Source organism: Montipora foliosa, chromosome 1 (assembly GCF_036669935.1).
Source record: "Montipora foliosa isolate CH-2021 chromosome 1, ASM3666993v2, whole genome shotgun sequence".
Classification (NCBI taxonomy): Eukaryota; Metazoa; Cnidaria; class Anthozoa; order Scleractinia; family Acroporidae; genus Montipora; species Montipora foliosa.
In genome coordinates, this window is record NC_090869.1 from 56242736 (window position 1) to 56256815 (window position 14080).

General features: G+C 37.7%; 2 protein-coding genes across 2 annotated transcripts; both read right to left on the minus strand.

The window, feature by feature from the left end:
• Positions 1 to 533: 533 nt before the first annotated feature.
• On the minus strand, positions 534 to 1730 carry LOC138002103 (adrenocorticotropic hormone receptor-like). The gene has a single exon (XM_068848200.1). It carries the CDS (start codon positions 1649 to 1651, stop codon positions 692 to 694), a length of 960 nt encoding a protein of 319 aa, XP_068704301.1. The 5' UTR covers positions 1652 to 1730; the 3' UTR covers positions 534 to 691.
• Positions 1731 to 4669: 2939 nt separating this feature from the next.
• LOC138002110 (alpha-1B adrenergic receptor-like) lies at positions 4670 to 5740 on the minus strand. Its single transcript, XM_068848207.1, has one exon. The coding sequence runs from the start codon at positions 5655 to 5657 to the stop codon at positions 4698 to 4700; it is 960 nt and encodes a 319-aa protein (XP_068704308.1). The 5' UTR covers positions 5658 to 5740; the 3' UTR covers positions 4670 to 4697.
• Between the last annotated feature and the right edge of the window lie 8340 nt (positions 5741 to 14080).

Here is a 14080-nt window from a genome sequence, read left to right on the forward strand (position 1 = left end):
GACTGTCGGGGTGAAAGTGGGGAGGCAGGACAGCCACTAGGGACGGAAGTGTTCGGGCAGTTTTCCTTGCCAGGAAATCGCGTGGCAGCGTTGCATTTGGCAACCCGCGTTTTTCTGGCGGGAAATTATATCCGTAACGTACAGCGGGATAAAGAGCAGGAAAGAGCACAAGAGAAGAGGCGATGAAATTTGAGAAATTTAAGCCAAGAAAACTTCGAGAGAAGCCGAGGAAGAAGAACAAGACAAAATTTCAATGAAAATGAATGTAAAGCTGAGAGAAATGGAGCAATAGAAACGAAAAGGAATGCTTAAAAATCGTAAGTAATAGCGGTGTTAAAGCGAATGAAGTGTTAAATTGAAGTGATTACCTTTTTGATGAAGAGTGTTTTTCCCCAATCAATACATGTGCACAGCCCCGTTTTCAATTTAATTTTTTAGGCAAGAAAGGATCCAATCTTGATTTAAGTCGCCATTTCATGGAAGCAGAATCGACTGAGGATTGCAAAAGAACCCTTTTATCATTATAACCTTGCACATATATCATAGTCAATTTTATTGAAGTTTACTACTGGTCTCGCTCTTTTGGAGAGTTACAAAGAGAGTTGACAACTACGAGACTTTTTCGTTCAAATAAACTATCAGTTGCGAGAACCGTAGGCTCGTTTACTGTGTGAGAACTTCTGATGCAACTTTATCTTTGACACGAAAAGCACGCCCTGTTTTTAACCGCAATTACGGCTTGCCTGTATTTTGGTATTCTCCAAGCGTAAAGGAATGGGTTTAGCGCAGAGCTTATACACAACATTGGTACTGAAAGAGCTTTCAAGGCTTCAAAACCCACCCCACTACATTCACTGCTTTTCTTTTTTAAACAGCCATTTTCTAAATTTTTTGCGATTAAATACGGCGAAAAAGATATAAATATCACAACATTGATTATTACGACTGTCCAAACTATCTTCTTTGCGAGTCGAATGTTCTGAACAAACTTACGAGATCTTCCACCTGTAAGGGCTTGCCGAAAAACCACGTTTCTTGAGTAACGACGAAATTCAATGTAAGCGGCAGCATAAACGCAACTCAAAAAAACTAATGGGACCGTGGTTTGAAGGTGAAGATCAACCAAATCGAAAATGTTTTCGGATTCAACAACAGAATGTGATACTTCGAATACCACAGAGAACAGCCAAACGAAAATGTTACAAACAATGACCTTTCGGATTGTTACAAGGTTTTTGTATCGCCATGAAAGCTTCACAGCTAGATACCTATCCAATGCTAAGGCAACCACTGTAAAAATTGAAATCTTAGTAGTCACATGTGAGAAAATAAGCGAAATATCGCAAAGTTTGGGCTGCTCATGTCCAGATCCAATGCAAAGCATACAAGCCGAATACAAAGGCTGTACAAACAAACCTGAAAGAAAATCGCTCAAAGACAGACTTGCCACGAAATATGTGGTACCGCGAGATCGAAAATAATTGTAGGGATCGCTGAAGAGTGTGAATAAAAGAACAATGTTCGTTAAAACTGTAGCTGAAGAAAATGTCAAGCTGAAAATTCCTGCCACAATGGCGACCCTTGCTGTTGAAATTATTCCTGCTCCATGTTCATGATCATGGTCGTGAGACATTTCATTAGCTTCGTTCATTGTGACGACGAGTTGAAGCTCTTACATCTCGATGGAATATAGCAACTTCTACTGGAAGACTTAGAAGCACCAAGGCTTGTTTTCTGCAACTCGACAATTATTAGCTCGAACTTGATTATATGTATTCCATAGGAGACCTGAATCAATTTAACAAAGTCGGTGATAATCGCAGATAATAGCCTCCTGTCTCGAATCGTGCTGTGTCAAACTTCGTCACTAAACCGACAAAATGCATGTAATAACAGCCAATAATTTGTCTGTGCTGTCAACTACAGCTCGTTTACATGTGCCAAATTAAGAAGACGCTTTGTTTTCGAATGTGGCTAGTCATTCTAATTGAGAAATTTATATTTGGGAATTTGAAAAAGACTGCCCTTTATGGACTTACTTAAGAACTATAAAAAGGTTTCACAATAACTAGCGCAAGGAAGTAGTCGAATGCTATGTAAATTCATAAATTTCATCTACGAAATTGGAGACGACAAAGTAGCAGGAAAACAGTCTTTAAACGGAGTCTTGCTGGGTTTTTACTAATTCCTAGCGTAAATTTTAAATGAGTTTCATTTCTTTTATTTTGAGATAGACAGAATCAAATGGAACATGATTTTTTCCCTTTTACTGGTCGGAATTAACGAACGTTTTCAAATCTTTCTTTAGGCATTTTGATAACACAGTGCTAAAATTGGGCTAACATTTCCTCATTCTCGTCGCGAACAGAACCTTTTCCATCTAACACCAAAATTCTCCAAATGGATCACGGCCCTGTTCTCAACAGTCTAGCTGTTCTGTTATAGTAAACAAATACGTTCCCTGCTGAAAATCGTAAAACATGCTTATTCCTCATTTCAATAAGCAAATGATTTGTTTTTATTTTCTTTGAAGGCTCCGTTTAAATTTGTCACATTTATTTCGATTGTAGGAAAACATAGCCACTAGACAGTTGATATTTATATAAAATCTCAGTTACAGCATACGCTTTTCAAAGGTGAGAATTAAACAAAAAATAGCTCTTATGCGTTACTAGGTTAGAGTCAAGTGTAATATTATATTACATTTTACGGAAGGTTTTTATTTACCGGTTTTCATCCCGGATGAGATGAAAAGCTTTTCTTATTAACACACATTATTTTGGGTGCGCAAATAAAAAACTGATCCTCTTATGTAATTATTTGAAGATTTCCTGTCGTTTCTTCTCCAGCCTGACTGAGGATAATACAAAGTTGTTGTCGTCAGGCAGAAACAGGTGATTCGTATCAATTGAGGATTCAATTTAATTTTCTACTTGTATTTCAAATAAAAAAACTGAAAGGATTGGAACAGACAAAGTAATTTAAGTCAAGGTTAGTCGTTCAGTTTATGAACGTTTTCTTGCAGATTCTTTACTGATTTACTATATATGCTACAAACCTTTGTTCATCCTAGTTCTAACAAAGAAGAGTGAATGAAAAATGATTTTTAAGTCTTGTCAGTATGATCTGACAATAAGATTGCAATGAAGAGCTAGACCAACTCCTTAAAGTAATTTCTTCCCTTTTGGAATGTTGATGTTTCCCTGAAAACACTTGTTTATTTTTGTTATTCCATCAAATCCTTTTCGACTTCTCACCATATCCTCAAAAAGTTTATCTTTATGATTACGTTGCTTCTTAAATTCGAACTAGACGAGTCTAGAACTCAATTTCTCAGGCAACGCAAGGGAAAGTAAGTTTCCCGTTTAGTAAAGGTTCCTTGTATAAATTAAGGACAATTCAACATGAAAACAGCCTGATTAACAAAATTCAACGGCGCGTTGCTTCCTTATGTATGGAGCTCGAACAACACAACAACTTTGTACAAAATACATTAAAACAAATCAAATATACTCAATGGACAAGCAGTAAATCGGTGAACAAATCCAGGTGCGTCTAAATTTTTCCTTTTAAAGAATGATACAGAGCAATGAATAGTGACATTAATTTGTTAAAAAATTTACAAATATCAACTACTCTAAAAGATTCAATTTTCCGCCCTTATCTGTATCCCAAAACATTGCCATGATACACCCTAAGAGAATTGAGGAGGCTACCGTTGTGCAGCTGTTTGCATAAACTACAAGCAAACTTTGGCGGTACGTGCTGATAAAATTTCGTCCAGCTAAAATACTTTTTGATATCATTATCACTACGATCGAGATACAAAGACAGTCAGGAAGTTTATTTGGCGAATCAAAGTCTTGTACATTGATGTACAGGTCTATGGAAATTTAGCATTTCCCTCCTCGTTTTTTACTATCCACAAATATTGAGAAAATACGTGGAAGTTACCGATTGGCAGCTTTTATGGACATTTTGCTTATGACGTCACGTGCGTCCGCCCGTACAGACTGTCGGGGTGGAGGTGGGGAGGCAGGATAGCCACTAGGGACGGGAGTGTTTGGGAAGTTTTCCTTGGCATGAAATCGCGTGGCAGCGTTGTATTTGGCTACGCGCGTTTTTCTGGAGGGAAATTTTATTACTGACGAGCAACTCGATAAAGAGCAGGAAAGAGCAGAAGAGAAGAGGCGACGAAATTTGAGAAATTTAAGCAAAGAAATCCTTGAGAGAAGCCGAGGAAGGAGAAGAAGAGAAAATTTCAATAAAAATGAATGTAAAGCTGAGAGAAATAGAGCAATAGACACGAATAGGACTACTTAAAAATCGTAAGTAACAGCGGTGTCAAATCGAATAAAGTGTTAAATTGAAGTGATTACCTTTTCGATAAAGAGTGTTTTTTGCCAATGAATGCATGTGCACAGCCCCGTTTTCTTTTTCATTTTTTAAGCAAGAAAGGATCCAAACTTGATTTAAGACGCCATTTCATGGAAGCAGAATCGAGGATTGCAAAAGAACCCTTTTATCATTATAACCTTACACATATATCATAGTCAATTTTATTGTAGTTTACCATTGGTCTAGCTCTTTTGGAGAGTTACAAAGAGAGTTGACAACCACGAAAATTTTCGTTCAAATAGACTATCAGTTGCGAGAACCGTAGGCTTGTTTACTGCCGGAGTACTTGTGAAGCAACTTTATCTTTGACCCGAAAAGCATGTCCTGTTTTTAACCGCAATTACGGCTTGCCTGTATTGTGGTATTCTCCAAGCGTAAAGGAATGGGTTTAGCGTAGAGCTTATACACAACATTGGTACTGAAAGAGATTTCAAGGCTTCAAAACCCACCCCACTACATTCACTGCTTTTCTCTTTTAAACAGCCATTTTCTAATTTTTTTGCGATTAAATACGGCGAAATAGATATAAATATCACAACATTGACTATTAGCATTGTCCAAACTATCTTCTTTTCCAGTCGAATGTTCTGAACAACTGTACGAGATCTTCCACCTGGAAGGGCTTGTCCAAAAACGACATTTCTTGAGTAACGACGAAATTCAATGTAAGCGGCAGCATAAACGCAACTCAAAAGAACTAATGGAACCGTGGTTTGAAGGTAAAGATCAACCAAATCGAAAATGTTTTCGGATTCAACAACAGAATGTGATACTTCAAATATCACAGACAACAGCCAGATGAAAATGTTACAAACCATGACCTTTCGGATTGTTACAAGGTTTTTGTATCGCCACGAAAGCTTCACAGCTAGATACCTATCCAATGATAAAGCAACAGCTGTAAAGATTGAGATCTTAGTAGTCACATGTGAGAAAACAAGCGAAATATCGCAAAGTTTGGGCTGCTCATGTCCAGATCCAATGCAAAGCATACAGGCCGAATACAAAGGCTGTACAAACAAGCCTGAAAGAAAATCGCTCAAAGACAGACTTGCCACGAAATATGTGGTACTGCGAGATCGAAAATAATTGTAGGGATCGCTGAAGAGTGTGACTAAAAGAACAATGTTCGTTAAAATTGTAGCTGACGAAAATGTCAAGCTGAAAATTCCTGCCACAATGGCGACTGTTGCTGATGAAGTTATTCCCGGTCCATGTTCATGATCATGGTCGTGAGACATTTCATTTGCTTCGTTCATTCTGACGACGAGTTGAAGCTTTTACACCTCGATGGAATAGAGCAACTACTGCTGGACTGTTTCTCAATACCTAGAAAACCAAAGCGCCAAGGCTTGTTTTCTGCAACTCTACAATTATTAGCTCGAGCGTGATTATATGTATTCCATAGGAGACCTGAATCAATTTAACAAAGTCGGTGATAATCGCAGATAATAGCCTCCTGTCCCGAATCGTGCAGTGTCAAACTAAACCGACAAAATGCATGTATTAACAGCCAATAGTTTGTCTGTGCTGTCAACTGCAGCGCGTTTACATGTGCCAAATTAAGAAGACTCTTTGTTTTTGAATGTGGCTAGTCGTTCTAATTAAGAAATTTATATTTGGGAATTTGAAAAAGACCGCCCTTTATGGACTAACTTAAGAACCATAAAAAGGTTTCACAATAACTAGCGCAAGGAAGTAGTCGAATGCGATGTAAATCAATAAATTTCATCTACGAAATTGGAGACGACAAAAAAAAGTAGCAGGAAAACAGTCTTTGAACGGAGTCTTGCTGGGCTTTTTCCAATTCCTAGCGTAAATTTTAAATTAGTTTCATTTCTTTTATTTTGAGATAGACACAATCAAATGGAACATGATTTTTCCCCTTTTACTGATCGGAATTAACGGACATTTTCAAGTCTTTCTTTAGGCACTTTGATAACAGTTCCTCATTCTCGTCGCAAACAGAACCTAACACCACATCCATCTAACACCACTTTTTTCCAAATGGATCACGTTCCTTTTTTCAACAGTCTAGCTGTTCTGCTATAGTAAAGAAATACGTTCCCTGCTGAAAATCGTAAAACATGCCTTTTCCTCATTTCAATAAGCAAATGATTTGTTTTCAGTTTCTTTGAAGGTTCCATTTAAATTTGTCACATTTATGTCGGTTGCAATTGTAGGAAAACATAGTCACTAGACAGTTGATATTTATGTAAAATCTCATTTACAGTATACGCTCTTCAAAGGTGAGAATTAAACAAAAAATAGCTCTTATGCGTTACTAGGTTAGAGTCAAGTGTAATATTATATTGCATTTTACTGAGGGTTTTTATTTACCAGTTTTCATCCCGGATCAGATGAAAAGATTTTATTATTAATACACATTATTTTGGGTGGGCAAATAAAAAACTGATTCTCTTGTTTGACGATGTCCTGTCGTTTCTTCTCCAGCCTGACTGAGGATGATACATAGCTGTTGTCGTCAGGCAGAAACAGGTGATTAGTATCAATTGAGGATTTAATTTAATTTCAGATTTGTATTTCAAATAAAAAACTGAAAGGATCGAAACAGACAAAGTAATTTAAGTCAAGGTTAATCGTTCAGTTTGAGAACGTTTTCTTGCAGATTCTTTACTGATTTACTGTATATGCTACAAACCTTTGTTCATCCTAGTTCTAACAAAGAAGAGTGAGTAAAAAATGATTTTCAAGTCTTCTCAATACGATCAATAAATATAGTCTGACAATGAGATTGCAATGAAGAGCTAGACCAACTCCTTAAAGCAATTTTTCGTGCTTTGGAATGTTGATGTTTCACTAAAAACACTTGTTTATTTCTGTTATTCCATCAAATCTTTTTCGACTTCTCACCATATCCTCAAAAAATTTATCTTCATGATTACGTTGCTTCTTAAATTCGAACTAGACGAGTCTAGAACTCAATTTCTCAGGCAACGCAAAGGAAAGTAAGTTTCCCGTCTAGTAAAGGTTCCTCGTATAAATTAAGGACAATTCTACATGAAAACAGCCTGATTAACAAAATTCAACGGTGCGTTGCTTGCTGATGTATGCGGGAGCTCGAACAACACACCAACTTTGTACAAAGTACATTAAAACAAATCAAATATACTCGATGGACAAGCAGTAAATCGAGAACTGTTTGGTGAACAAATCCAGACGGGTCTAAATTTCTCCTTTTTAAAAATGATACAGACCAATGAATAGTGACGTTAATTTGTTGAAAATTTTACAAATATCAACTACTTTAAAAGATTCAATTTCCTGCCCTTATCTGTATTCCAAAACAATGCCATGTTTTGATACACCCTGAGAGAATTGAGGAGGCTACCGTTCTGCAGCTGTTTGCATAAACTACAAGCAAACTTTGGCGGGACGTGCTCATAAAATTTCGTCCAGCCAAATTACTTTTTGGTATCATTATCACTACGACGGAGAGACAGAAGACAGTCAGGAAGTTTATTTGGCGAATCTTGTACATTGATGTACAGGTCTATGGAAATTTAACAACTCCCTCCTGGAAGATGATGATTACAAAGAACTGGTCGCTTTTTACTATCCACAAGTATTGAGAAAACACGTGGAAGTTACCGATAGGCAGCTTTTATGGAAATTTTGGTTATGACGTCACGTACGTCCGCCCGTGCGGACTGTAGGGGTGAAGGTGGGGAGGCAGGACAGCCACTAGGGACGGGAGTGTTCGGGCAGTTTTCCTTGCCAGGAAATCGCGTGGCAGCGTTGCATCTGGCAACCCGCATTTTTCTTGCGGGAAATTATATTAGTGACGAGCAACGGGATAAAGAGCAGGAAAGAGCACGAGAGAAGAGATGACGAAATTTGAGAAATTTAAGCCAAGAAATCCTTGAGAGAAGCCGAGGAAGGAGAAGAAGACAAGATTTCAATGAAAATGAACGTAAAGCGGAGAGAAATAGAGCAAAAGACAAAAGACTCATTTAAAACGGTTAGCTTTCAGGTAAGATAATGGTTTGACACTGACTAGTTTTTTTTATGTTTCGTCAGTGTCAAACCATTATCTTACTATGTCAGCTCCTGATTACCACTACTCTAGCTTTCAGGTAATGTTTTCCTTCTTAATCTATGCCTCGCTTCCTCACATAGTTTGTAAAACTAGCTTTAAAAAAAGCAAAAATCGGAGAAGGCCTGAAAACTTTTGCAATTTCTCCGTGACAGACATTCTGACATATTTCAAGAATCACATTTATGATATATGCTTTTTGTGTGAAATGGATGCCCAGTTGTGAGCTGCTTTGTTTGACTGTGAAATTTCAGTCGAGTAAGCGAAATTAGGGACCTTAAGATCTGCGACGGCGATGTTGACGACAACGCCACAAAACAATGATATCATTGGATAAAAGAGAATAAATAATCGTGCTGCACGAGCAGCACTGACGCATTTTAGCGCATATTTTTGCGGTACTTTATATAACGACGACGTGAAATCACCAAATTAGAAGTTTTGACGACAACGTGAGCATGGAACACAGAACCTTGCATTCTCTATTTTCACTCTGAAATCGATTTAGTTCTAATACACTTCGCCCACATTGTACGACGTGAACGCGAAGGAATAATCTAGAAAGACTTATGATAGAGCAAAGCTATAGTTTAAGGTGACGTTTTTGTTGACGTCGCCGTCGTAAATCTTAACGTCCCTATTATTACGCTTTAGGTTGACGTTTAATTAGTACAATCTTTGCTGTTGCCTGAATTGAAGAGAGAGCCGGAGAGATAAAGATTGTCAGTCAAACGGAAAATGTTGTGAAAGAGATTACCGTGCATTTAATTTTAATTGTTGTTGTTGATTAAAATTGTTGGTTGTTGTTTACAAGGCTTGTTTGTTTACTGCTGTTAGTTCAGAGGTGTTTGATCTGTTTTATCACTGTAAACTGGAGTACACATCACTAATGACGATTAACTTTGTACTTTATGCAGACGCATAATTATTTCCATAAGCACTATATTGCTTTCTGTGGTTAGAAACAGGGGATCCGCTTTTAGGCCGGGCTAAATCTATATATTATAGCCTTAATCTTAGCAAAAGATGAACAAAAGACATGTAAGTTTACTTACGTTAATTTTTGACTTGATATTTTGAATGGAGTTTATCACAGGCACTGCATAGGTGAGAGTTTTTCCTGTCAGAAAGTAAGTTGAAGTAAACTGTCAGAGCATGTGCTGTTCCAATGAAATAGTGAAACAGCCATTACTACGTTTATTTCTGTTTCTACAACCATGTTAGTCTCATAACAGTAAAGAGCGTCGCCAATGTACTTACGATCCCTTCATGGTCACCAAATCTTTCCCTGTGCTTTAAAACTCAACAACTGAATCATTCATATTTGAGCAAAAAATGTCTTAAAATGTTGCTACAAAAATTGATCGTTGACTTGCTGTGTTAACGCGTTTTAACAGTGACTGACCAGGGAATGCCAACAGCAGGGACAGACATAAGATAAACGATGACCGGTTTCCAAAACGACGAAGGGATGGTAGGGATGCGCCCCTGTTCAGTTATATCAAAATGGAAAATAATAATCATGACGACACTAGAATGCACATGTACATGTACCTGTTCCATGTACATTTGAGGTAATAATCGCGAAATGATGTCATACAGTACGAATACTGGAATAAGGGAACTATTGTTTGCGTCATCTAACATGGTGGTGATGACATAACGTTGAAGATAAAGTTTGCGTTAGTACTGCGCATGCGCTTGTTCAGATCGCTAAAAATTCCCTCTTTTGATATATAAGAATGAAGCCGGAAGACGTCAGTAGAGTATTTCAATCTGAAGACTATAAAGCCGCAGCCGAAAAAGGTGTGTATGATTTTGCGTTCATTTCTTTTAGTTGTTGAAGGCGCAAGTTTCAATTACGCTTTCAAATCGATACCGTAAAATTGGCGTCATTGTCTAAATTTAACTTAAGGAAAGGTTACGTTTATACAAACGTTGGCCGTGCAGCACTTATATTTTAAACAGAGTTAACTGAAGAGAGTGCAATGTGAAGTGCTAGATTTCTATCCCATATGAACCATGTGAGCGTTAGCCCCACTATATGGGATAGAAATCTAGCACTTCACATTACACTCTATTCAGTTAACTCTGTTTAAAATATAAGTGCTACACGGCCAACGTTTGTACAAACGCAACCTTTCCTTGTACTTGTACAAGTTCATTGCCGTGACTTTAACATCTTTAGTTCCCACGGCTTAAGGAGATAACACTAGTGTTGATTAAATCAAGTCCTATTGTTCAGTATTCCCCTAGTGTCAACTTGTGTTTCTCTCAAGTATGACCGACATTGTCGTTTTTTGCCCAAGTCCTTGTAATAGGTACTCAGCAACGAACTATTTGAGGTAATAATCGCGAAATGATGTCATACAGTACGAATACTGGAATAAGGGAACTATTGTTTGCGTCATCTAACATGGTCGTGATGACATAACGTTGAAGATAAAGTTTGCGTTAGTACTGCGCATGCGCTTGTTCAGATCGCTAAAAATTCCCTCTTTTGATATTTGCTAGAGATAGTGCGCACTTGTCCAGACAAAAGAAATAAGAATGAAGCCGGAAGACGTCAGTAGAGTATTTCAATCTGAAGACTATAAAGCCGCAGCCGAAAAAGGTGTGTATGATTTTGCGTTCATTTCTTTTAGTTGTTGAAGACGCAAGTTTCAATTACGCTTTCAAATCGATACCGTAAAATTCAATTTGGCGTCATTGTCTAAATTTAACTTAAGGAAAGGTTACGTTTATACAAACGTTGGCGGTGTAGCACTTATATTTTAAACAGAGTTAACTGAATAGAGTGCAATGTGAAGTGCTAGATTTCTATCCCATATGAACCATGTGAGCGTTAGCCCTACTATATGGGATAGAAATCTAGCACTTCACATTACACTCTATTCAGTTAACTCTGTTTAAAATATAAGTGCTACACGGCCAACGTTTGTATAAACGTAACCTTTCCTTGTACTTGTACAAGTTCATTGCCGTGACTTTAACATCTTTAGTTCCCACGGCTTGCTCCCGTCTGACCTTGTAGCTCAGTCGGTAGAGCAGCGGAGATCTAACCCGGAGGTCGTGGGTTCAATCCCCACCCTGGTCAGAGTTTTTCTCTGTCCTTGTGTGGGCCCATTTCCATCACTAGGGCTAACGCTCGCATGGTTTATATGGGATAGAAATCTAGCACTTCACATTACACTCTATTCAGTTAACTCTGTTTTAAATTTAACTTAGTTTGTCCTAAGTATATACGTGAGACAAAAAGTACAAAGTCTTTCTTGGTTACAGCTTGGATTCTCTTCCTGTATTTAAGAAGAGTTTATTTAAATAAATGTAATTTTTAAAGAAGAGCTTACTCTAAATTAATTAGTATTTAGCTTGATATTAATTTAATTGAATATTTATTAGAATTTGTGGATTTGATAGTATAATTTTTAGATAGTTGTATCCTGTATTTTTTTGTTTTATTTTTTTCTAATTTTTGAGGGCCACACGTTTATTAGCTTTGAGCTATTTAACAATTATTCCATGAGCGCGCGTTGGATATGAGTTGGCTATAACCAGTCTCATATCCAACAAGCGCGAATGGAATAATTGTTTTATTAAATTCCTTAAACTCCATAAGTTTGGAAGTACGAAACACGAGCGAAAAAAGCGAAAAAATCAACGCTTAACGCAATCATTTGCAATTTAAGGTCAAACTATGGTATACGAGCTGATAACCGAGATTGAGTAAACCAATCAGAGCACGAGAAATGCATTAACCGGGGTTGAGAATGTAATAATTAGTGTTACCCTCTATAAATAAAGTATGTATGTATATGTAATGTTAGTTGAGTCAGGGTATATTTCGGTTAGGTTGGATTCAGTGCTGCCTTTCACCTTTTCTTTCTCTACTTTCTAAAATCCCATAATACATCTTTTAAGCCCCCCTCCCCCTCCTTCCAAAAACAAATTTGCATGGACACTGTTTTCGATTTCTCTTGGGACATTTTCATGTTTGCACTCCAAAGAGCCTTCGGACGATAATATCGAACCCCATTACCATAGAAACTCGATGGAAACCCGTCATTGCTTCTTAGGTCCAGTCATTGGTCTCGAGTTCAACAGCAAGGATTGTGTTCGTGTTACCAACGAAGCCGTGAGAACATTGTTTGGAGATACGCCATCAACGATATACGTGTCACCCAATCCAGAAAAAGCGTCACAGGACATAGATGCCTTTTACAACTTCGTCGACATGTCAATGACATACGCCATAGACCGTCTTCTTGCCTACTATTACCAGAAAAGAAGCAGTGGGAACACTTCTGAGCCCCCAGCAGATTAGGAATACAATATCCTTTATCAAAAGTCGTCCCGCGCGTGCCGTTCTAAAATGCCTTTCTTAGTTTACCCTTAACTAGACCCTCCGTGAGGGTACACTGGGTTGCCTGTGGTACGTGCACCGTTCCAGACAATTTTTTTCAAGTTGGGGGGTCATTAAGAAGACCATTTAAGGGTTCACCCAGACGACTTACCAGCAGAGGCCCTTTGGCTCACAGGTCCTTACACATTCGTACGACGAAACAGATCCTTTTCTGGGGTTAAAAACCTGGCTACCGGCCTGTTAATTAATCATTTGTAGAAAGAAGAAATTCCTGTCCTCTTTAGAAAAAATAGGCATGCATTGCTTACGTTGGTAGTGAAGTAACACAGCGATTTATTCCACATAAAATGTCAACTGAGCTGTGTGTTGTCTTCCAGGAGATTCAAGTTGTCCTTGCGTAATATGTAGCTCTAACAGTGCACGATATTGTTTTGGTATTGTCTATCATTGTAGTGCCATGGTAGAAGTCTTGGGTAAATAGCCTGAGAAGACATGTGGTTACCAGCAAAGTACTGAACCCAAAAAGATTGCAGAAAATAAATGGGAAGTGAGAAACATATGCTTCTGGGCTGACATGTTGATAATTTTCAAGCTCTCTCACAACTTCTTTCACCACAAGTTTAAGCGTGCCCTCTGACCATCTGACAGCTTTGTAATACTAAAGTTTACTAAAGTAAAGCATCTGTGTCAAATGATGGCAAGATACCGGGTTTTCGTAAGTTTCTTTTTCTGTAAAGTGTTATAAAGTTTGACAATAAATGAGCGAATTCAAAACAAAGATCACAATCGCCAACCATTGTTTCTGCAAAGTCAAAAATTTACTCTCCAAGACGAGGTTATTTATCACCAGGTAATTCCATCATTTTGCAAATAGCAGCTACTTTATTATTCATCGACAATTTTTTGCTGATTTTGGGGCTCATTTTGTTGAACTCAAGCTCGCTTCCAACAGACCTGTTTATTTTCGTGACTTATGCGCTACTACAAAATTCTCCCCGTATCACATTTCAACACATGTATGCAAATTTGTTAAGCTCGAAAATTACACAACATGATAAGTTTACACAAGCTGGAAATTTCACAGAAATCTTTTCCAGTGAAACTTTTATTGAAACAAACAACATATTTGCGATTAAGAGGCAAGAAACCCTTCCTATTTCAGTTGCGTGCGTGCAAACGAAACACACAATCACAAATTTCTGACAGTTCACATCAAACCCTTTTCAAAAGAACCTTGACGGTAAATAATAAAAGACAAAAGA

Excerpts from the sequence above, each read along its gene's own strand:
- LOC138002110 (XM_068848207.1), bottom strand. The coding sequence starts at position 5,657 with ATGAACGAAGCAAATGAAATGTCTCACGACCATGATCATGAACATGGA.
- LOC138002103 (XM_068848200.1), bottom strand. The coding sequence starts at position 1,651 with ATGAACGAAGCTAATGAAATGTCTCACGACCATGATCATGAACATGGA.